Source organism: Xenopus tropicalis, chromosome 5, assembly GCF_000004195.4.
Source record: "Xenopus tropicalis strain Nigerian chromosome 5, UCB_Xtro_10.0, whole genome shotgun sequence".
NCBI classification, from domain to species: domain Eukaryota; kingdom Metazoa; phylum Chordata; class Amphibia; order Anura; family Pipidae; genus Xenopus; species Xenopus tropicalis.
This window is the reverse complement of record NC_030681.2, coordinates 83525386-83549897: the sequence shown is the minus strand read 5'-3', so window position 1 is coordinate 83549897 and position 24512 is coordinate 83525386. Positions and strand designations below refer to the sequence as shown.

The 24512-nt window shown below is 37.2% G+C and overlaps 1 protein-coding gene across 1 annotated transcript in view; it reads left to right on the top strand.

Annotated features, from left to right (window-relative positions):
* ufl1 (UFM1-specific ligase 1) overlaps positions 1-23808 on the top strand; it is a 46500-nt gene extending 22692 nt beyond the window's left edge. Inside the window, exons 9-19 of the mRNA XM_002934873.5 lie at positions 5627-5802; positions 6400-6579; positions 9583-9703; positions 13053-13172; positions 13518-13638; positions 15436-15602; positions 15687-15817; positions 16696-16776; positions 17116-17201; positions 18262-18442; positions 20158-23808. Of these exons, the coding sequence (XP_002934919.3) occupies positions 5627-5802; positions 6400-6579; positions 9583-9703; positions 13053-13172; positions 13518-13638; positions 15436-15602; positions 15687-15817; positions 16696-16776; positions 17116-17201; positions 18262-18442; positions 20158-20376 (1583 nt within the window). The 3' untranslated portion in view covers positions 20377-23808. The remainder of the gene's footprint in view (positions 1-5626; positions 5803-6399; positions 6580-9582; positions 9704-13052; positions 13173-13517; positions 13639-15435; positions 15603-15686; positions 15818-16695; positions 16777-17115; positions 17202-18261; positions 18443-20157) is intronic.
* Positions 23809-24512: the final 704 nt, after the last annotated feature.

Here is a 24512-nt window from a genome sequence, read left to right as displayed (position 1 = left end):
GATCTCCTACCTTAAGGGGCAGATTTATCAAAATGTGAGTTTAGAGCTTAAAACATAAAAACTCACCCCCATTCTATTCATTCCTATGGGATTTTTAAAAGTGTATTTAACAGTGGGTGAAAGTGAGAGTTCACCATTTGATAAATTTGCTCCTAAAAATCCTATAGGAATGAATAGAACATGGGTGAGTTTTTATGTTACATAGTTACATAGTGTTGAAAAAAGACCATTGTCCATCAAGTTCAACCCATCCGAGTAAACCCAGCACACAACCTATACTAACCAATCTATACACTCACATACATAAACTATATATACAACCAGTAATACTAACTGTAGATATTAGTATCACAATAGCCTTGGATATTCTGCTTGTTCAAAAACTCATCCAGGCCCCTCTTATAGGCATTAACAGAGTCTGCCATTACCACATCACTAGGAAGGGCATTCCACAGCCTCACTGCCCTCACCGTGAAAAACCACCTACGCTGCTTTAAATGGAAGCTCCGTTCCTCTAATCTATAGGGATGACCTCTGGTGCGCTGATTGTTTTTATGGGAAAAAAGAACATCCCCCAACTGCCTATAATCCCCTCTAATGTACTTGTACAGAGTAATCATGTCCCCTCGCAAGCGCCTCTTTTCCAGAGAAAACAACCCCAACCTCGACAGTCTAACCTCATAGCTTAAATCTTCCATCCCCTTTACCAATTTAGTTGCACGTCTCTGCACTCTCTCCAGCTCATTAATATCCTTCTTAAGGACTGGAGCCCAAAACTGCACTGCATACTCAAGGTGAGGCCTTACCAGGGACCTATAAAGCGGCAAAAATATGTTCTCATCCCTTGAGTCAATGCCCTTTTTTATACAAGACAGCACTTTATTTGCTGTAGTAGCCACAGAATGACACTGCCTGGAATTAGACAACTTGTGATCTACAAAAACCCCTAGATCCTTCTCCATTAAGGAAACCCCCAACACACTACCATTCAGTAGATAGTTTGCGTTTATATTATTCCTACCAAAGTGCATAACTTTGCACTTGTCAACATTGAACCTCATTTTCCAGTTTGCTGCCCAGTTTTCCAATTTTGTCAAATCGCTCTGCAAAGCGGCAGCATCCTGCATGGAACTTATAGTTTTGCACAATTTATTGTCATCAGCAAAAATAGAAACAGTACTCTCTATGCCCACCTCCAGGTCATTAATAAACAAGTTAAAAAGCAAAGGACCAAGGACTGACCCCTGCGGTACTCCACTAACCACACTGGTCCAATTAGAAAATGTTCCATTTACCACCACTCTTTGTACTCTATCCTTCAGCCAGTTTTCTATTCAATTACAAATATTATGTTCTAGGCCAATATTCCTCAATTTGATCATTAACCTTCTGTGAGGTACTGTATCAAACGCTTTAGCAAAATCTAAGTAGATGACATCAACTGCCATTCCAGCATCAAGGTTCCTGCTCACCTCCTCATAAAAGGCAACTAAATTAGTCTGGCAAGATCTGTTACGCATAAAACCATGCTGGCACAAACTAATAGTATTGTGAACTGCAATGTATTCATCTATCCTATCCCTTATTACCCCTTCCAGAAGCTTTCCTACTACTGATGTCAGACTAACAGGCCTATAGTTTTCAGGCTGAGAACGAGATCCCTTTTTAAATAATGGCACCACATTAGCAATCCGCCAGTCTCTCGGCACCATGCCAAACCTCAACGAATCCTGAAAAATTATGTGAAGAGGCTTGGCAATCACAGCGCTCAGCTCATTTAATACCCTGGGATGAATCCCATCCGGTCCTGTACCTTTGTTTACCTTTACATGTTCAAGTCTCTTTTGAATTTCCTCCTGAGTGACCCATGCGTCAGTAGCTAAATTACTAGCACTGGGTATATTAAAAGGGAAGCCTTCATTATCTGGCTCCTCAGATGTAAGAGGATGTAAGATGAAAAATAAGAGTTCAAAATTTCTGCTTTTTCCCCGTTCTCATCAACCAATGTACCCCCCCGTGATAATAAAGTTCCCACCCCTTCTTGCTTCATTTTTTTACTATTCACATAATTAAAAAATAATTTTGGATTCTTTTTACTCCTTGCTGCAATATCCCTTTCCATCTCTATTTTAGCTTGCTTGATAGCTTTTTTGCATGCTTTATTTGCTTCCTTGTACCTGATGAAAGTTTCCGCTGTCCCAGCTAACTTGAATGCTTTAAAAGCACGTTTTTTATTACCAACCTCGACCTTAACTCTTTTATTCAGCCATAAAGGTTTTGCTTTGCGATGCCTCTCCTTGCTTACAAGGGGAATATACTGTTGTGTATACTTGCAAAGCAATGTTTTAAAGATGTTCCATTTTCCTTCTGTGTCTAACCCCATGAAAAGCCTTTCCCAGTTGACACATTGCAGAGATGCCCTTAAACTGGCAAAGTCTGCACGTCTAAAATTGAGCGTTTTAGTTACTCCCTTATAGAGCTGTCTCTGTAGCATTATCTCAAAGGAGACCATGTTGTGATCACTGTTCCCCAAATGCTCACCCACACAAATGTTAGAGATAAGTTCAGTATTATTAGATATTACCAGGTCCAAAATAGAATCATTCCGAGTAGGTTCTTGAACCACCTGAAATAAAAAGTTGTCATTTAGCATATTTACAAACCTACTAGCTTTTTCTGACTTAGCCACCCCATTACTGCAGTCAACGTCCGGATAATTAAAGTCCCCCATAATAACAACTTGACCCAATTTTGAAGCCTCCTCCATTTGCAAAAGTAGCTGGGCCTCATCCCCCTCATCTATACGGGGTGGTTTATAGCATACACCAATGATCATTTTCTTTGTGACCTTCAGCCCTACTGAAATTTCTACCCAAAGAGATTCAACGTTTTCATTGGTAATGTCTTTATTACATGGCTTTAAATCTGACTTTACATAAAGACAAACCCCTCCACCCTTTTTAATCCCTCTGTCCCTCCTAAAAAGCGTATACCCATCCAAATTCACAGCCCAGTCGCATCCCCCATCCCACCAGGTCTCAGTGATACCAATTAAGTCATAATTTTCAATACATGTAATAGCCTGCAGCTCCCCTATTTTTCCCGATAAGCTACGCGCATTAGCCAGCATGCAGCGGAGATTACTACTTCTTCTTCCTCTGATGCTTACATTAGCTAAAGGACAGTTAGAGCTAAGGTGAAAATTAGTCTGTTTCCCTTGTAACAATGGAAGCTCCTTATCTGATAAACTATATGCCCCCCTCACTCCTCCCCCACAACCCTTTACTGGTCCCACTGCCCCATCTACACTAGCTCTCCCATAAGAATCTAGCTTACCAACCCCCCCCTTGTCTAGTTTAAACACTCCTCCAGCCTCTTAACCATTCTCTCCCCTAGCACAGTAGACCCCCTTCCATTGAGGTGCAATCCGTCAGGGCTGTATAGATTGTACCCCAAAGAAAAGTCAGCCCAGTGCTCTAGGAACCCAAACCCTTCCTTCCTACACCAAAACTTTAGCCACGCATTTAAGCTCTAAACTCACATTTTGGTAAATCTGCCCCTTAGTCTACAAAAAAAAAGTGTTTAAACAGTAATTAAACCTAATAGGATTGTTTTGCCTCCAATAAGGAATAATTATATCTTAGTTGGGATCAAGTACAAGGTACTGTTTTATTATCACAGAGAAAAAGGAAATCATTTTTAAAAATGTGAATTATTTGATTACAATGGAGTCTATGGAAGATGGCCTTTCCGTAATTCAGAACTTTCTGGATAATAGGTTTCCAGATAAGGGGTCCGATACCTGTATAATTGTTGTTGTTGTTGTTAAGAGTAAGACATATTTATAAAGCGTCAACATATATAGCATCAATGTACAATAAATGGATGTATACTTTGAGCACACATATTACATACAATTACATTATAGCAAGCAAGACCGATGGTCTTCACAAGTCACCTTCCCTCTGGGCTATACACAGCTGTGACGCCACATAATCCTGCTGCCATTTTTGGTCTAGCACTTCTCCTGGCCTGTGCTCACAAATGGAGACCAGAATCTTGGCAAAACCCTGCAGCAAGAAAATACTGCCTCAGCAATAATACCTACAGCATGCCTTATGGCAGGGGTGGCCAATTGATTCCCTGTGGATTCTGGTGGACCGCATTGAAGCCAGGAAATGCGGAAGTGCGGCGGTTCCGCGTGTTTATTGAGTATGCATACGTACGCGGGGAGGAGCCAAAAGTCGATCATCGGGGAAAAAAGTATGCGCACCCCTGCCTTATGGTGTGTCTGCCTTATGGAACTAGCATGCCTGCAGTATCATTATAATTAGTAGTGGAAGACCTCTTGGCTGTGAGAAAGTTGCCCAACTTTTCACCCCTTTGAGGTTCCTTTCATGGAGTCCACATTTACTCTTCTTTTTTCAGCTATTCCCAGCAAATCTTTCTGCTGATTTTTTACTCTCTTGTCCTAAATTTGTCTATTCAGTTCCTCTTCCTTCTTTTTCAAACTACCCTATAGACAGTAGAAGACATGATTAGCAGTAACCTGACGTAGAACTGCACCTCTCACCTCCTAAAGTGTGATGTAATAAAGGCTTAATGCTTTGATAAAGAGGTGCATTATGGGTTGTTGTCCAAGCTGAGCACCAAAGGCACACACCAAAGCACATACTCATGTGTCTACCCTTTCTAAGATGTTCTACTCATCTTATGACAAGTTTAGAGAGTCTCTTGGCAAGTCCCTTAAAAGCTAATGAAACTACATTATTTTAAAATAATGGTGTCTACTGTTTAAGGAGATTGTTTGTACTCATCGGTGCATAAAACATACAAATAACCATGTTTAACCTAAATAAACAAGCATATTTCCACTACAGGTATGGGATCCCTTATCCGGAAACCCGTTATCCAGAAAGTTCCAAATTACGGAAAGGCCATCTCCCATAGACTCCATTATAAGCAAATAATTCTAATGTTTTAAAATTATATACTTTTTCTCTGTAATATTAAAACAGTACCTTGTACTTGATCCCAACTAAGGTATAATTTGTCCTTATTGGAGGCAAAACAATCCTATTGGGTTTATTCAATATTTAAATGATTTTTAGCAGACTTAAGTTATGGAGATCCACATTACGGAAAGATCCCTTATCTGGAAAACCCCAGGTCCCGAGCATTCTGGATAACAGGCCCCATACCTGTACAATAAGTTATTGGCTGTCATACGTAATTCTGCAGTTTTATTATATTTATATATTATTAACTGTATTTCACTGGGGAGGGGGTGCAAAAATGTTTGCAAAAACCTGACTAAGGGAGGGAGTGCCCCTCGAAACTTTGATTTTGTGTGGTACACTAGCAGATTAAATGGGGTAAGCTCCCCAGCTAAAACTTGTTTAAGTGCAGTCTCTATTTCCTTTTTCCTATGCAAAAAAACTGCACCAGCCCAGTGTTGCACTGGATCTTTGCTTGCCTTTTGATAAGACAGAATACTTTTATGTTTCTTCCTTTGTTTGTATTCTTCCAGTATAGACACTGCAGATTTGGTAATTAATAAATGTTTTTCTATAAGTTATCAGCAAATTATTGACTTGCTCATTAACCATTTCTCTCTGTATGCCAGAATTTGATTCACTGTCCAGGCTTGGGATTCCAGACCCTGTTGGATACATCAAAAAGAGATACAAGTCCACACATATGTTGTATTTGAAGTCAGCATGCATTGGCCAAGGCATAGTGGATCACGTGGAAGCTTCTGTAGAGGAGGCAATAAGCTCAGGGTCATGGTTGGATATTATGGTATATGTTATTTCAAATCTCATAATATTATGTTTGTGTGAACTGACATATATAGAGCATTTTAAATGATGTGCTTAAATGAAAAAAAAATCTTATTCCATACCTAAATAAAACTTATGGTGTAAATTTTAGGCCACAGTTTTGCCAAGATATTGATTTTACTTTTTTACTAAAATTCCAGCGCACTGGGGTGTGTTTAAGTGCTCCCCCTACTCATTTGCTGACTTGCCTGTCATTCATAGCAGGCAGTAAAGGAAGACTGTATTGTGCCCTGTGGCACTGCCCTATATGTTTCTGAATGAAAACTAAGGGTTGGGTTATTAATAAATGAGGCCCTTGGTCCAAAATTTATATATAAAATATTGTAATGATCCTAAAATATATAAAATAATGTTTTCAGTACTGAAGAAGACTGAATCTAGAGAATTTTATTGCATGGTATTATATCACCTTCTAAAAGAAATGTATTTGTTGTGCAGCCTTCTTTAGTTAGTTTTAGATTCAATCTATTATTGTTATACCAGGTTTACATTTGTTAGTTTTAGCCATTTTCATTTGATTCCTAATTTAATCATTTTATTATCAATCTTATTTTAGCCTTTGCTTCCAAGTTGTCTTTCTCAAGAAGATGCTGGAATTCTGCTTCAGCAAGTAATAAGAACACTGAACAATTCTTCTTCTGCCCGAGTGTTTGGAGATACTATTGTTGTCAGTGAAAAATTTATAAGTGAATGTGCTAATCTATTTAACAAACTTATGCACCACAAAGCTGAAAAGGTAAGCTGTCATTGTTTGCTAAATTTTTTATTTATTTCAGGATGAATTTTGGCCAGTGTTATCTGACCAAAATCCACCCCATATGCGCACTGACAGGCAGTTTTGAGCAAACTGCCATTTTTTATCCAAGTGTGCCCATGAGTGCCATTAGCCTTAAAAATAGCCTTAAATCCGTTGACTTAGTAGGCTGGCAGAAATATTGCAACATCTGCCATTAGCCTAAATAACTTTTCAAACATTCTCGCAGAAATCAAATTCCCTTCCTGGTGTGTTAATCACAGGCTTCTACTGCAGTGTTTCAGGAGTCAAAAGCAGCAGTCAAGAGAACATAAACAGCCACCCTGACACCACTAAAACATTTAAATTAATGCATATTAGAAACTGCTTATAATGATGATATTTTTTTTTCCAAAACAAGTTAAGTGGAGATCATCTTTAAATAAAAAACAAGCTAAGCTTTAGCCAAATCAAAAGTGTACATGGGCAAATCTGCCAAAGCAATCTGCCAAACCCCCCTTGCAATGCATTTGTCCATGAACCACATCCACAGGTTTATATATTAAAGGAGAAGGAAAGGCAAAGTCACTTGGGGGTGCCAAAATGTTAGGCACCCCCAATTAACTTTAATTGCTTACCTTTTACCCCGGGCTGGTGCCCCTGTTTGGAGAGAACAGCACCAGCCCGGGGTAGCTGCAGCGCTTCCTCCTTCCTGCTTTGCTCGCGCGCGCATGCGCAGTAGAGTGAAAAGCCGAACTTAAACAGAGAAGTCGGCTTTTCACTCTACTGCGCATGCGCCTGTCGTTTAATCGTTGCAAAACGAAGCAGGAAGGAGGAAGCGATCCGCTACAGGTAACCCGGGCTGGTGCTGTTTTCTCCTAACGGGCACCAGCCCAGGGTAAAAGGTAAGCGATTAAAGTCACTTGGGGGTGCCTAACATTTTGGCACCCCCAAGTGACTTAGCCTTTCCTTGTCCTTTAATATAAATTAGCAAAATTCATCAGGAGAACTTCAAGTATTCCAGTATAGTGAATGTATGTAGAGAGATGTGGTACATCTCCACTGGTTTATGTTGTGAACCACATCTCTCTACATAAATTCACTATACTGGAATACTTGAAGTTCTCCTGATGAATGTTGTTGCTGTGCTGATTAATTGTATAAGAGTTACTTGATCACCACAAGGCAAGAACTTCTACACTGTTGGCAGTTTAAATATTTGGTCTTGCAAATCTGTGTTCTGCATCTGATTAAGCCTAATCAGATATTGATCAGAAACATTGATCCTTTGGTTCTTTACACAGGCTAATGCACTGCCAGTGAACTGAAGAATGACTAAATTACCAACTAGTATCAAACTTTGTATTGGCACCTTTACAAGTGCCATGACTGCTGAATATAACTCTTTACTTCAGCTGCACAAAATAATTGGCAAAGTATAATAACATTGTATGCATGTTTGGTTTGGAAGTGTAACAATTATGGAAAAAAATGGCAGGTACTCTATAAAAGTATGATCTATATATCTGTATCACTAACCAAGAGCTTTCAAACACAGGCAGTGCATTCTAGCAATATCTATGCTACATGAAAGCTCCTAACTTCAGTTCATACAAAGGATTTAATTTCTGTTATTATTCAGATACAATAGCTTTGATTTAGCGATTGGCTTCTTTTGGATTTGAGTGGTATTTGTGCTAAGGTACTGTACTAATGTTACAATAGATTTGTACAGGTTTCTTAAATTACACTGTAACTCAGACTTACTGGTATGAACATATTTGCAAAGCTCTGTTGCTTTGCCTAAAAATAGCAATCCTGGAACTTCCAACAAGTATTAGGGCTTCCTGTGATGGCATTTTCCTGCATTCCACCGCAGAGGAGCACAGCAATGAATGCATTATTTTCTTCCATATGTGCCTATACTCACCTGTGTTCAGTGCTTGTGTAAGTACCAGCACAAACAGCCCTGTCCTGTGGGGGAACGCAGGAGAACTCCACCGCAGGGGATCGCAGAAACTAACGCTCATGAGTACAAGCCCTTAGACTTCGGGGCCCATTCATGAAACCACGATGGAAAAAATTAGGAGTAACCACAAAAATTCTTTTCTTGGTCATACAAAAATATTGTGGTTGCAATCCGAAAGTCACAAAATTTTCATATCCGAACGATTGTAAACGGTGCAAAAACCTTTCTGGCTTTGAAACTTCAATGCATAATTTTGGAAGCCTTCCATTGGACTCAATGGCACTCTACAGCTCCAACCTGGCCAAAAGAAAGTCACGATACCAAAGCTTGAATGAATTCCGAAATGATCGTAGTCTTTGCGAAAAATACAACTTTTTCGTGGAAGTTAACGAAAACCACGAAAAAGTCGTACTATTTTAACAATATTATCACGGTCAATACGAAAAGCTCTAAAAATTAGAAATAAATACGTATTTTTCTGAAGAAAAAAATCATGGCTTAATGAATGGGCCCCTTAGTGAATATTTGTAGCATCAACTTAGATCTTAAAAAATTTTTTCAAAAAAACATATTAAAGGAGAAGGAAAGGCTAAGTCACTTTGGGTGCCAAAATGTTAGGCACCCCCAAGTGACTTTACCCTGGGCTGGTGCCCTTGTTAGGAGAAAACCACACCAGCCCAGGGTACCTGCAGCGAGCGCTTCCTTCTTCCTTGTTCCTTCTGTTGGCAAAGTTCCTGGGCGCATGATCAATAGAGTGGAAAGCCGACTTTTTTGTTAAAGTTCGGCTTTTCATTCTACTGCGCAAGCGCGAAGCAGGAGGAGGAGACACTCGCTGCTACCCCGGGCTGGTGCAGTTCTCTCCTAACAGGGGCACCAGCCCAGGGTACAAGGTAAGCAACTAAAGTCACTTGGGGCGCCTAACATTTTGGCACCCCCAAGTGACTTAGCCTTTCCTTCTCCTTTAAATGTAACTGTAGTTTGGGTTACCAAGCACAGTGTGATAACACCTAAAATGCTAATATATAAACACATTCTAGGAAATGAAGAGCAGCCCTGTGTTCATAGTGACAGAAGAGGATCTTAAGCAAGCAGCCATATTAGAAAATGAAGTTTTAAGCAAAAAGGATAAAAAGGAAGAAAGAAGGAAAAAAGCAACAGGTCAGCATCTTTTAATTCTACTGATCTGTAGCAAAATGTATTACTTTATTGATGAATTTTCGAAGTTCACCTGTATAGTTTGTATTGTAGATTGGCTCATTATGTATTCCTAACCTGAAAGCATTTATAATTACAGTTTGGCCTGCATTAAGCTGACCAAACATATTTGGTGTGAGGCAGGACTTGTCTACATGCTACCATTCTGATTCTGTAAACAGATGCAAACTTGATGCAGCCTCATTAGATGTTGTAGTTCAAAATGGAAAATATCCTAAACTTTTAACACAAATAAACAGATGTAGGGTTCATTGGTTAACCAACACGCAGGTAGGGCAGGCAGCATACTGCTTTTAAAAAAAAAAAAAGTCGTACAGGTATAGGACCCATTATCCAGAATGCTCGGGACCAAGGGTATTCCGGATAAGGGGTCTTTCCGTAATTTGGAATTCCATACCTTAAGTCTACTAAAAAATCAATAAAACATTAATTAAACCCAATAGGGTTGTTTTGCATCCAATAAGGATTATTTATATCTTAGTTGGGATCAATTACAAGGTACTGTTTAATTTCTACAGAGAAAAAGGAAATCAGTTTTAAAATTGTGAGTTATTTGATTTAAAATGGAGTCTATGGGAGACGGGCTTACCGTAATTCGGAGCTTTCTGGATAACGGGTTTCCGGAAAAGAGATCCCATACCTGTACAGCCCTTGTACAGCCAGTGTAGTTTCTATGTGTTCATTTGGCAGTTTAAGCATGTATTTTTAGGGGTCTATTAAATTAATGTTTTGAATATTTATTTTACATGATATTGTTTGCTTAATATTTATTTAAGCGTCAAATTATCGTAGTGGAATCAAATTCATAAATGCAAATAGGAAAATGTTTCTGCTTGAACTCCTGAGTATGTGCCATCTGTTTCAAGTCGATTCCATTGTATCTAGTTTTAGAAAATAATAGTTAGTATAGGAAGCCTGTTGGCATCACCTGAATAGAATGCAGAAGGTAAACAACCCACTTCCAGAGCAAATGTACAACATATATTATGTAGTCTGGAAGTAAGAAGAAATTCTGTCTACAGGAGGTGTGCATAATTTTTAGCATGAGATTGGTTCAATCAACACAGCAATTACAATAAGTGTCTCTCATATAGTATCATTTGCTTTCATCAAGCATTTATTTTTAATGGTAAACTTAAAATAGATCCTTGTAACATTATATACTCTAATGTAATTCTTTGCTGAAATGAAGCCATCTAATTCCGCTGTCTGTACATTATTCTCCTAAGCTAAGCAAATGTAGCTGTGAGAAACTACTATCCAGTAGATAATCATGGGCAGCATCATTGCTTGCAAGTGTATTATCCTTTTACAGTTCTTTGTATAAGTATTCACAGACTGTTTCACATTTTGTTTGGTTATTACTTTTTATTAAAATGGATCATTTAGAATTTCTACAGTTTGAATTGGCAAAACATACTTAGCTCCTTTAAGGTGTCCAATATTTCTATTTACTATACCAGAAAAGCTAATTAATATTTAAATACTTATTGGTTTCATAAGTAACCACCCCTGAATCTAGGTGCCTTGTTAAAATAGAAGAACGAATAGTACAAAAAATGCTGCAAAATATCAGGATAGCTTTGTGCTTGTTATAATGGATCCCATATCCCTATTTTTAGATCCTAAAAAGTCAAAGAAAAGCACAGAGATAGGGTTCATGGGGGATTTTCAGTGTAATGTAAATAGAATAAACTGGTGGTTCTTCCTATTGTGTTACACATTTTAGCATTTCCAATAAAATTTAATTTATACTTGTGTAATTAATATTCAAAATCTCAAATTCTTCATGAATTTCAGCAAAACTAAATTCATCACATCACAATACTAAAGCACATTAAAACCAGACACCCCAAAGGCAAACAAATAATGACGGTTAGCTACACCATTAGTCTGTGCAGCAATTTCACAGAATTTAATGCAAGTCAGAGCACCATATTCATGAGTCTGGTTAATTATTGATGTATAATGTATGAAGTATACAGTTTACAGTAACAACACTCAAGGCATGGTGATATGTATAGAATTAATTTTTGAAATACAAGTTGGGAAAGAATTCATTTCAGTCTGCTGAAAATTGCATCTTGGAAAAAGATTAATTACCCACCTATATAAAAGCAACATCGGAGTTCAAGAACAAAACCTTTTGCAGATTTGTAACAGGTTGTTCCCCTTTGAGTTACCTTTTAGTATGTTGTAGACAGTAATATTATGAGATCATTTGTAAATGGTCTTCATTTTTTATTATTTGTAGTTTTTTAGTTATTTAATTTTTTGTTCAGCAGCTCCCCAGTTTGGTGCTTCAGCAACTATCCGGTTGCTATGGTCCTAATTACAGTAACAACCAGGGAGTGATTTGATTGAGAGATTCATATATGAATAGGGGCAGATCTGAATAGAAAAATAGTTATAAAAAGTACCGATAACAATAAAAATGTAGCCTCACAGAGCAATAGTTTTTTGGCTTCTGGGATCAGTGACCCCCATTTGAAAGATACAAAGAGAAGAATAAGAAATATAATTCATAAACTGTAAAAAATAAATAAATAATGAAAACCAATTGAAAAGTTGCTTAGAATAGGCCATTCTATAATATACTAAAAGTTAATTTAAAGGTGGACCACCCCTTTAGAATTAGTCAGATGACCCTTGTGCACCTCACTGTCACCTTTTTTATTAAGCCACTTCATTGGGATTTTGGGCTTGTTATTGGAATCGTGGTGGTGGCAGCATTTTGTTGTGGGATTGCTTTCATCAAGGAGGCACTGCATATTTTGTTCAAACAGAATAATGTGTGGATGTTGCAGAATACAGGAAAATACTGCGTAACAACCGTCTGCTAAAATAAACTCTGGTTTGGAAGTTAATCTTTCAGTAGGACAATTATCCCAAACAGAAGGCCAAGATAATACTACACGTGGCTCAAAAACATAAAGCTTTAATGTCCTTCAATGACCAGTCATATCACATCCATAATTACCCACATTGGTCAATATAACTGTGGTGGTCTTTGAAAACAAAGGAACAAAAGTATCATCTGACTAATCTTAATAACCTTGACCAAAGTTTCTTAGACGAATAGGCCAAATTCACCTGTGAACCGTGTCCAAAGCTGGTACATATTTACCCCAATATATCTAAAGCTGTTATTTCTGCATTGTATTAAAGTGTACTGATTGAATAGTTATCCAAACAGAATATTTGTCTTTTTTATAAGATGTTTTTTATAAGATGCCTGATTTTTGGCTACATACCTGCTGCTTTTTAATACCGATGCCATTGTCGCCACCAGAGGGCAGTGGAAGCACTAGAACTGGCGGTTGTGGTAATGCAAGAGAAATAAAAATAAAAAAGTCTAAGAAGAAAGCAAGAAAGGATGAAGATGATGATGAATCACAAACCTCATACCCAGGTAAACAGATTAACCACGAGAACAAGCCACACTACAGTCACATGAATAGACACCTTCTTGACCATTAAGTATAGACATTTCTTTTGTTAACACAGTGAGTTCTGCATTATGTTTTTATATTGTTACTCTGTCAGTGTTTTTCTACTTCTTTTATGTTATTGTGACTTGTTACTAATCACAAACATGTTAGCTACCATGTATATTTTTATTTAACACATTCTTGAAAACAAAATCAAACCTATATGTAGCAGTGAAGGCAAACATTTACAAACTAAAATAGATTAATTTTATGATGATGTTTTAATTGCACTTTAAACATAACCTATATTGATCTTGCCACTTTAGGTAAACCAAAAGAACGAGAAGCTGCATTTATGTCTCTTGAAGAAATTCAAGATGTTTTGAGAAAACATGCACCGGACAGCCCAGATGAATTGGTCATTGAACTCTCTGAAAATCTAATTAGGTAGCTATTTAGCATGCCGCCAAATGCCATTTTGTTTTTGTCCTTCAATCTAAAACTGATACTGCAGCCTAAAATAATATCCTCCTATCTGGTGGAAGGAACACTGCTGAATTAAACCAGTAAGGGAGAATCAGTGGGGTTTTTGTTTGGAATGAAAATAACGTGTACGTTTGCATTGCAAAAATCTGCAGTACAAAGAAGTGTGAAAATGTGCAGGGTCTGACATAGAAAATAATACCTATCATGGTTTTCTACTTTTTTGCAAATTAATGTTTCTGCTTGCAAACTTTGAAATCTTAAAGGCCCAGTAACACCAAAGATGATTAATTTTAATTAATATTAATTGAAATGCCATTTACTCCTGTCCTGTGCATGTAACAATATTTCCTTTGGAAAAGAAGTCAGTTGTCTTCGTATTCTGCTAACTTCCCCATCATAATGTATGTGGTAAAAGCACAACGTTTGCCCCGGGTTTAGTAACCCTTTTGAACCAATAAGATGCTTTTAAATAGGTGACAAGTCAATGCTTCTTGCTGATTAGTTGCTATACTATAGGTGACCAGACCTGTAGCCAATTTACATAACCCTTTTTATCTGTTAAATAAACAAAGCTCCACCTGGTCTATTGTGTTCTATGTAACCTTTGATAATACTTATTCATGAACAGCCACCAAAAGCCTAACTAAAGAAACCATAGGTATTTTTAAATAGAAATATCTTACACGTTGTTATTGGCATTTTCAACAAGGTGTAGATGCTAGCAGGATGATTTCTTACGAAACATGATAAAGTATTTCATTTATTCTACATACAGAACAACTATTAACTTGGTTTATAATGATGCCCTGTTTATTATAAACCTGTCAAAGGTAACCACAGTTTGCATGCCTCCATGTCTAGCATTACATAGTCCTACTAAGTACTATTTTACTTGTCCTACCTTTACAGAATTTTTTTTAAGGAAGAGAGGGGGAGGCGGGGAGGGTTTTGATTAAGTTAAGAATATTGTTTGTAAGAAAATTGTTTTTTAAACATCATCAAGGGAGACATGAAGGGGCCCTGAAGAGCCAGTGCAGTTTTTTCTTTCTAACATTGCAATGTACTTTTCTCTGTTTATCTGCCTATCAACTCTCAAGGTGTCTATTGACCTACATAGGTGTGTTACCTGCATTAATATGTGATCGGGAAAATCAAACTAGGAATTACGTATCTGCATTGAGAAAATCTGCCTAATAGTGTGAAGAATATTATCTGGGAGCTGCTTAGAAAGGCATATGTGTTTTTCAGAACATTGTGCCACATTGTGCCACATGCATATACAATCATTTGACAAAAAGAGTACATCCCAAGGAAATTGTTTTCTTTTGTAACATATAGACATTTCAATTTGATCTTTATTTAAATAGTATATACATGTTATGTCACTGTAAGCGTTTCCATTGTCCCTCCCTCAGTTTTAGTCGGCTGTTACTGTATTGTTAGGTTTGTTCTCCTGAGGCAGGTCCTAGCAGGGGACCGAAATGTTAAGGATACTATGGCTCAGTTCAATAAATATTATTATTATTTTTTTTTTATAATTAAGTCCTGTGAGTGCAGTTCTTTTGCATTCTCATATATAGTTTGTTTACCAGCACCCAGGCAACTATTGTTGTTTGTGGATATGCAACCCTTTTTGCAGTCTTTTAAATAAATATAAAGTATATGTCATTGAAGATTTAAGATTTATTTTGTATGTTGGTCTGGATTTTTTTGTGTTTGTGATGTCATCTAATGTTACATAATATGTATTTTGTGCAGGCCCCTTACCAAGAGCTACCAGGAGGTAGTGCGGTCTGTGTTCTTGTCCTCAACCTCTTCCTCATCAGGAGCCAGTAGAAAACAGACCATGAAAGACTTCCAAGAAGAAGTGACCAGTCTTTACAACAACATCCGGTTGTTTGAAAGGGGAATCAAATTCTTTACAGGTGACTTAAGTTAAGTTTTGTTACCTGATGCTGCTTAATGAATTCCTAAAGTACTAGATGAAAACGATATTGTATCTTTTACAGATGAAACTCAAAACAACCTTGCCAAGCACCTGCTGAAGACAATTTGCACAGACATTACAAATATTATTTTTAACTTCCTGGCAGCTGATTTTATGATGGCAGCAGAAGATTATACCACCATCACTAGTGAGGTATAAATTTGTACTGATGTAATACAGGTATGGGACCTGTTATCCGAAAAGCTCAGACCCTGGGGTTTTCCAGATAAGGGATCTTTTCATAATTTAGATCACCATGCCTTAAGGCTACTAAAAAATAATTTAAATATTAAATCCAATAGGATTGTTTTGCCTCTAATAAGGATTGATAATATCCAAGTTTAGTTAAAGTACAATGTATTGTTTTATCACTACTGAGAAAAAGAAAATATTTTTTTAAAATGTGAATTATATCATTAAAATGGAGTGTACGTGAGATAGCCTTCCTGTAATTCAGAGCTTTCTGAATAATAGGTTTCTGGATAATGGATCTGATACCTGTATTACTATCAGGATGATCAAAGCAATTTCTTTCAATATTTCTTCACTCTATATGAATCAGTAAATGTGTGACCAGAATGTAGTCTTCTAGCACTGTTGTACTGTTTATTTGATAGAATATCAAGCAGAATTGTAGGGATTCTTAATCTCTCTTCTTTCTTATTCTACCTAGTAATTTAGCACTAAAATGTTTCTGAGGAACCACATAGGTCCAGTGGGTACAATTGCAAGAAAGCAGCAAAAGAAGTGATTTAAAAACTATAACAAAAAAATGAGGATTCGATGACACAGTTACAGCGTACTAAATATTCATTTAAAGGTGTACGTGTTTTTCTGCCTGTGGAAATGTGGGAACATAGTGTTTTTAGTCAGTTAAGAAATGAAATTGGTAAAGGTAATAGTTCTGACAGGATTTGTCTGCAGAGATGGAACTGTCTAGTAACTATTGGTAAAGAAGAAGGGTGGATTAAATGTATTGAATTAATAGAGCTCTTTGGTTTGCCTTTTTTTTTTTTTTTTTTTACTTCTAGGTTAGAAAAAAGATGTTAAGCAAGCTCCAAGAGGAGGCTAAAGGCCCTTTGACAAAGCTTCATAGTTCATTATCTGGAAAGGTAAGATGTACAGCCAAAATATAGAATATATTGGTTTTGAAAAGCACTTTGTTTCGAGTGTGTTATTCTGGAAAAGATCCTGTTGCTATAAAAATATATGTGATCATATTAACATTTCTAGCAGTTTTTTACATTTGTGAAACAGCACAGGAGCAAAATTATTTATATAAGCAATAGGGTTGATTAAAATAAAGACGATAACTTGCAACATTCCTGCACATCTGCAAAATAGCCTATACGTGAATTCACTAGAAAAGTCTGCTTAGTTAGTTTTATTTTTAAGAATTGACTAAAATTACATTTATTTTTTCATGAAATTTGGTTCTGTATATTTTGTAGAGTATTGAAGAATTCTCATCCTATGTGGACTCAGCTGCAGATGCATGTGGAATATTAATGAAAAAAGGAGATAAGAAGAAAGAAAGGTATTTTTTTTTTTTTTTACTGACATGCAAAAAAAAACTTTTTGTTACCCTAAAAATTTAGCAAATGAATCCTAAATAAACAGTGGGTAATATGCACAAGACTGTATTGTGAGAAAATAGAATGCTGTTCTATTCAAGTTGTAATATATATTATACCATTATTGTTTGCTTAGGGCAGAGAACTGCTTAGGGGCAATATATCCCTATTTAGTGTAAGAATATATTCTGTGGGAAAGCCCAGAAAATACAAAAAGCAAAACTCCTAGTGCAGTATATTCAGATAAATAAAGTCCTGTCCAAGCGCACAAAACCTGCACATATTCTGAGGAAGTGTGGCGGACCATGCAAAACGCATAGGGAAACACAGGTTGTGGACTTTGTTTGAATACTTGTACAATGCTCTATTATTTGCTGTCTTTGTGAGTATACCCACTTGGGGATCTTTTATCTAATATTAAAAGGAGTACTTCACTATTTGTTTTTCCTATGTTTGTTTTTGCTAAAGGATTTGAAAATTTAATTGATTGTATTTGGAACATACACTCCCTACATCTGGTAAGTAGGCAATCTCCTCAGAAGGGCTTATTTCACCTTCACCAGTTGTGCTGTGTTCACACTGATACATGGCTTGTGGTTTTGTGCACTTGGATAGCACTTTATTTATCTGAATATACTTCACTAGGTGTTCTTGTGTTCTCTGCGCTTTCCCACAGAATATACTCTCAAGCCTATGTGACAGTCCTGCAAGGTTGACTTATTTAGTGGGAGCTGCAATCAAAAATAATCCTTTTTATTGCCATCACAGTGCCAATTGTATTTCTCTGCTATATATCACTATTTAGTACCGTTATTTTTTTTTTCTTCGCTTTATTTAAAAAAAATCAGGTAGAAATAATATGTTAGATGTTTGAGCACAATGTGTTAAAGGACAAAATAAGGAAAATGTATTGTAGCAGCACCACTACGCTACCCATATTTGCATTACAGTAAAATCGTAAAAAGGCTTTTGTTGTCCTTTAAATGTATTTCATTCTTGTTCTGTTGTTCTCTTGTTTTTCAGACAAATTATGTTTCAGCATCGACATGCTCTTATCGAACAGTTGAAAGTCACTGAAGATCCTGCTCTTGTGCTGCATCTGACATCTGTTTTAATGTTTCAGTTGACAACTCATTGTATGCTCCATGCACCAGGGAGATGTGTCCCACAGATCATTGCTTTCCTTCACACAAAGATTCCTGAGGTATTGGTGTCCATACTAATACAATGCACAGTAAAAACAAATTGCTCCATATATACAATCAACAATATATAGATGGTGCACTCAGGGACTCTTTCAAATAGGCAAAAAAAAGTTTGCTCAAAGCAGTGAAACATTCTGATGATTGTTGTATCTGTCTGCTTTGATAAACAGTGCACGTTACCACGTTTAAATGCGTGTTTAGGCGCGAAGACACTTGTTGCTAGGTAACCATATACATAAACACAAGTATAAGTACATAAAATGGTTAAAGATAATATACCCGGCAAATGTGCGGTGTCCCTATATGACCCGATCACTCTGCTTCCCAGGTGACAGCCGTTAATGGTAGGACCCAGTGTGATCACAAACCGGCCACGGGGTATGGTGTTACAGGTCCGTGCCGTCGGGCCGCTGCACTTATTTTGAGTATCGGGTCTCCGCCTGCTGGCTTTCGGTTTGTGATCACACTGGGTCCTACCATTAACGGTTGTCACCTGGGGAGCAGAGTGATCGGGTCATAAAGGACACCGCACTGTTTGTTTTCCCTGACGAAAGTCCAAGTAATGGACTGAAACGTTGGACCAATAAATCCTCACCATTCGCAGTTGATATGTGATTTCTCAATTTTTATTATTTTCACTTTTGATGCGCAAATCCTTTGAGTGCCGTCACTGTTCATTTTATATATATATATATATATATATACTGCTCAAAAAAATAGGGAACACTTAAACAACACAATGTAACTCTAAGTCAATCACACTTCTGTGAAATCAAACTGTCCGCTTAGGTAGCAACACTGATTGACAATCAATTTCACATGCTGTTGTGCAGGTGGTGACACAGACCACTTCTCAGTTCCTATGCTTTCTGGCTGATGTTTTGGTCACTTTTGAATGCTGGCGGTGCGTTCACTCTAGTGGTAGCATGAGAAGGAGTCTACAACCCACACAAATGTCTCAGGTAGTGCAGCTCATCCAGGATGGCACATCAATGTGAGCTGTGGCAAGAAGGTGTGCTGTGTCTGTCAGCGTAGTGTCCAGAGCATGGAGGCGCTACTAGGAGACAGGCCAGTAGAGGAGGCCGTAGGAGGGCAACAACCCAGCAGCAGGACCGCTACCTCCGCCTTTGTGCAAGGAGGAACAGGAGGATCACTGCCAGAGCCCTGCAAAATGACCTCCAGCGGGCCACAAATGTGCATGTGTCTGCTCATACGGTCAGAAACAGACGCCATGAGGGTGGTATGAGGGCCCGACGTCCACAGGTGTGGGGGTTGTGCTTACAGCCCAACAACGTGCAGGACATTTGGCATTTGCCAGAGAACACCAAGATTGGCAAATGCGACACTGGCGCCCTGTGCTCTTCACAGATGAAAGCAGGTTCACACTGAGCACATGTGACAGAGTCTGGAGACTCTGGAGAATCACCAGTTTATTTAGTACCCATATCTACTCATTTCGATCCCCACAGGATCGTTGTCAGGATCCTGACAACAATCCTGTGGGGATCAAAACGCGTAGATATAGGTACTAAATAAACTGGTGATTGATATACACAGTTTTGGTGCTTTGAGTGCTTTCAGTGCCTGCAATTGTATTTTGATGGTCAGCACCCGGCCATTACCTACAAGTGGTGAGCTGCAGTGTGTGTACCCTTTCTGGGACTTTATGACAGCTTGTTACGTTAAATTTTAAAGTTTTTCTTTTTCCTTTTAGGACCAGCACAAACTTCTTGTTAACTACCAGACTCTTGTTGTAAAGCAACTAATAGGCAATACCAAGCAGAAGGATGAAGAAGATGTGGACACAATGGAGGACACACAAGAGGGGACAGAAAAAGGAACTGATAATATTAGAAAGGAACTTCAAGAAATGTCCCCTGTAATCAAGGATTTAGTTCTTCGATCTAGAAAATCATCCATGAATGATGAATGACCTGTTTATTTTTGGTTAAAACACCCATGTGTTCAAGCTAATTTAAGATAATTTAATACTAATAATTCAACCCACAACTAAATTAAAATCAGAATTCTAACAATCAAATTTAAACTGAGATTGCTTGCCAACTTTTCATATTACTTGGGAAAAGCAGCTTCACATTGTAATTACAGTGCAGCAGAAATGAATATGTTGTTCTTGCAAAACCATAATTGACATTTAATAAAGGGATTTTTTTCTGAAGATACAGCAACTCCAAAATAGGAGAGAGATCCCAGATACCTGTTCCCAAGCATTTAGCTGCAAAATAAAAAAACAGGGCTGTAAATCGCTGAAAGCAATTACTGATACCTTACAGCTGTTCCCTTGGAATTCTAATATTATCTTATGGGGTCACCTTTATCAAGGGTGCATTTGTATAATTTTCTATTACATGTTCCTTCTTTGGGGGCAGTTAAAACCTCACATATTACAGCTGCTGATTTGTTTCTTCCTTTTGAATGACAATGATTAAACAGTTAAACACTATAGAGAGCAGCATGCTTTAAACAGGATCAGTTACCAACATAAATATTTTTCTTATTAAAATAGCTAGAATCTCAGCCATAAAGCAGGTCTTTTGTAACAAAAGGGTAGGGATATGATAGTAATAGTGTATACAATACTCAAACACAGAACTGAACAAAAGTTTGGTTTATAATATTCAACTTTACTAAACAATATTTTGTGACAAATGTAAAAAGGTTATTATGATGATTCTGTTCAACAGGCGTATGCATAAAACTTTCCAGGAACCAGACATTGCTACATTTCCTTATGTAGATGTGGAGGGTTCTAAAAAGTATTATGTCACTGGAAGTATTCATTCTGAAAAGTATTATGTCACAGGAAGTACTCATTCTGAAAAGTATTATGTCACAGGAAGTACTCATTCTGAAAACTATTATTTCACAGGAAGCACTCATTCTGAAAATCACAACACTTGTGCAGAGATACAGTAGAACCCAGATTTTACATACCTGGATTTATTTTTTTAAATTGATGCAGTTTTTTCTTGGTCCCATGCAGGCCAGTGGTGTCTTTTTTCATGGATTTTACATTTTTCTGGAATCTATACCATTCCCCGGGAAACATAAGAGCGGATAATACTGTATATCCATAGCCACTTATAAACAAGTTAAACATAAGAGCCGCCATATCCATCTATTTTCCTCCGGTTGGCTTATGAATATTGCAAAAGCATTGTTGAGGCTCTCCTTTAGCCACACCAGTAACTAATCGGATGCACAAATGATTAGGAAAGTAACCTAATTCAATAAAATGCTTAGGCAGATATTGGTAAAAACAAAAATCTCAAACAAAATCTCTACAATTTTAATGACAATTTGGACTAATTTGAAATATACATTTCAATATAACCACTGTGGTATTCCATTATAAGAGCTCAAAGCTCAAACATTATTCTCATTCAGCCAGTTAGAACAGCACATACAATTGAAATATTGTAGGTTCTGCGAAGCGCTTTCTGCATATAATGTGTTACATCAGTGTCTGACCCACTACTTTAATCCCTTCTAATATACTGTACCTATATTTTACTGTAATAAGTACTGTAATTATATGTTCTGTGTGCTGATTTTACCACTAGCTCACACAGAACCTTTATGGGATCTCTACTACAGCTTTTAGAAATGTTAGCCATGTTAAGAAAAGAATGCGTAGACCCACACAAACGTTAAGTATACAAAATGGAACCCATTTCTTTTGCTTACAGTAAATGCTTTTCAGATGGTTTATAAAAAGATTTAAAAAAAAAAAAAAAAAAAATCATTTTTGGAACTAATCCCAGTAAAAGGAGGGTTAGAATAGAGTCCTTCTTGTCCCTGTTGTAGCCAGCGGTGTACTACTTAGTGTAATAAGCTCTATGTTTCATTTATGCTGGTTACATTTAAAAGAGTGTTACTTTACAACGGTTTTGTAAGACAGTTCTAGTTCAATGAAAAACTTGCAGTTGTTTGTACATTTTTAAATGAACACAACATGGAAACAATTTGTAATGTAAGCAAATAGAAAAAATGAAAATATTTTCTTTAATAAATATTGTTAGAAACAGTGGGTATTTGTGTGTTGCTTTACCCTTCAGCCCTTGGGACATTCTCAAATGTTCACATAAATTAGAAGAAGCTTCTAGATTTTTTTTATTTATCTGAAAAAGGTTCATGGGAAAATATATGTCTCCTTTTAATATTGAATGTAAATTCACCACTGATATAGTAGTCCTGGGGCACAGCAAGATTAATGTGCTCTGTACTCTTTTGTTCAGTTGCATAAATAAGAAAAAATCTTCAGTCTCAGAATGCAGAGAAAGGATCAAACTGCATTTATAATACAGTAGAACCTTGATTTTACATTTCCCAGGGGACAGTGTCAAAACAATGTAAATTTAGGAAAGTAAACCAGGAGAAAAAAAGACGCCACTTGCCTGTATGGGACAGTGAAAAACTGCTGTAAAATCTAGGAAAATATAAAATCTTAGTATGTAATATTGGGGTTCTGCTGTACTTACTATAGAGCAATGCTTTTCACTAAAGGTTCAAGAATATAGCAGCCATAGTTTTATATGTTCCCTATCTTTAGACTACAAACATAAAGGATTTCCTAGCAAGTAGGAGCATAGTTCATGGTGATCACTGGACTTGTGGGATAAGTAAGCAAGTGTTGCACCACAATGCCCGTGATCAATAAGGCATTACCAATTCTTGTTACTTTTCCAGTAAAAAATAGAAACCAAATCCCAAATGCGCCATTTCCCTAAGACTAACCTACTAACAGAGCAAAAAGAACATAACAACTGTACAGTTTGTGATATTTTTCCCAACAATGAAGTGTTTTTCCAAATACTTCCATGATAAAATGGGCATTATGTGATTGTGGTACAGCCATTTATATGCCTCTCAAATGTGCATGATTTCAAAAGCATTGCACGCGCATATGCAATGCTGCTCAGGGTAAACAACTAGGCCCCTTTGGTCTTTTGTACACTGCACAAGGAAACTGGGGCACGACCAACAGTCTAAACTTGTGCAAACTTGCTTACATTTCTGCAGCTAGTCTTTGCTAGTCTATGTGTTTGAAATCCGTTCATAATAACAGAATTTGATAAACAGGAAATGAGGTAAGTCATAAAAACAACAATCTGAACCTTGTACATACTAGTGGAGGCTTGTGTAAAGTGCATTATAGTTATTTTTTACCAATAATGCATAATGCTGCCAGTATAATTAATTGTGCTCCTGCTGTTAATGCAAGAATACTCAATGCGCACAAATTGGCAGGTCCAGGTTGAAACTACAGGATTCCCTTACATTAAAAAGACCTCCTCTTTCTGCCCAGTTACAATAAAGTACTTTCTGCGTGGTGTCAATTTCAGCATGTGTGTATGTTTGTATCATTGCATTTGAATATAGTAGATGTGGTGTCCTGGGTTTTATTAGATATTGTGGAACACTGAACAGATAGCACATCTGTACATATGGAAGGGAGAAGCCATTTACATCAAAAAAATCACACCCAGTAGAGAACTACATTCCTTCTGCCATAAATGTTAAAGGTTCTAAACCCAGCCAAGATGCTGTCCCACTGTGCCCCCTAGTTTTGCTGTAGAAGTTGTCAAAGAACGTAATTATAGATGCAGGAAAATTCACCAATGAGCATTCTACTGACTAAAAACCTCATTATAAGTGCAAGAGAAGTGACCAATGAGAACAATGATTCCCAGCACTATGTCAGGCATCATGCTGTTATCTTACATATAGAGATAATGATGTATTTTTTTTCCTTCATTATATGACACTGGAATCAGACATGGGAATAAAAGGCAGGTTTGTTAAGTGCTGGGAAACTGATTAATGTTCCCAACTCCAAAGAACAGGGAGTTAGATTTATACAGATCAGCTGGGATTCTCATTGGAGGATTTTTTTTATTTTATTGCAGCTGCTGGCCCTGGAGCTTTGAGTAAAAGTTTAGGAAAATTTTAATGTGCAATATTGCTTAAAGGATACAATCCTAATGTTGCTGGACTACAGCTCCCAGCATGCTGTGACCTTATTATATGTAACTGTAGGGACCCATA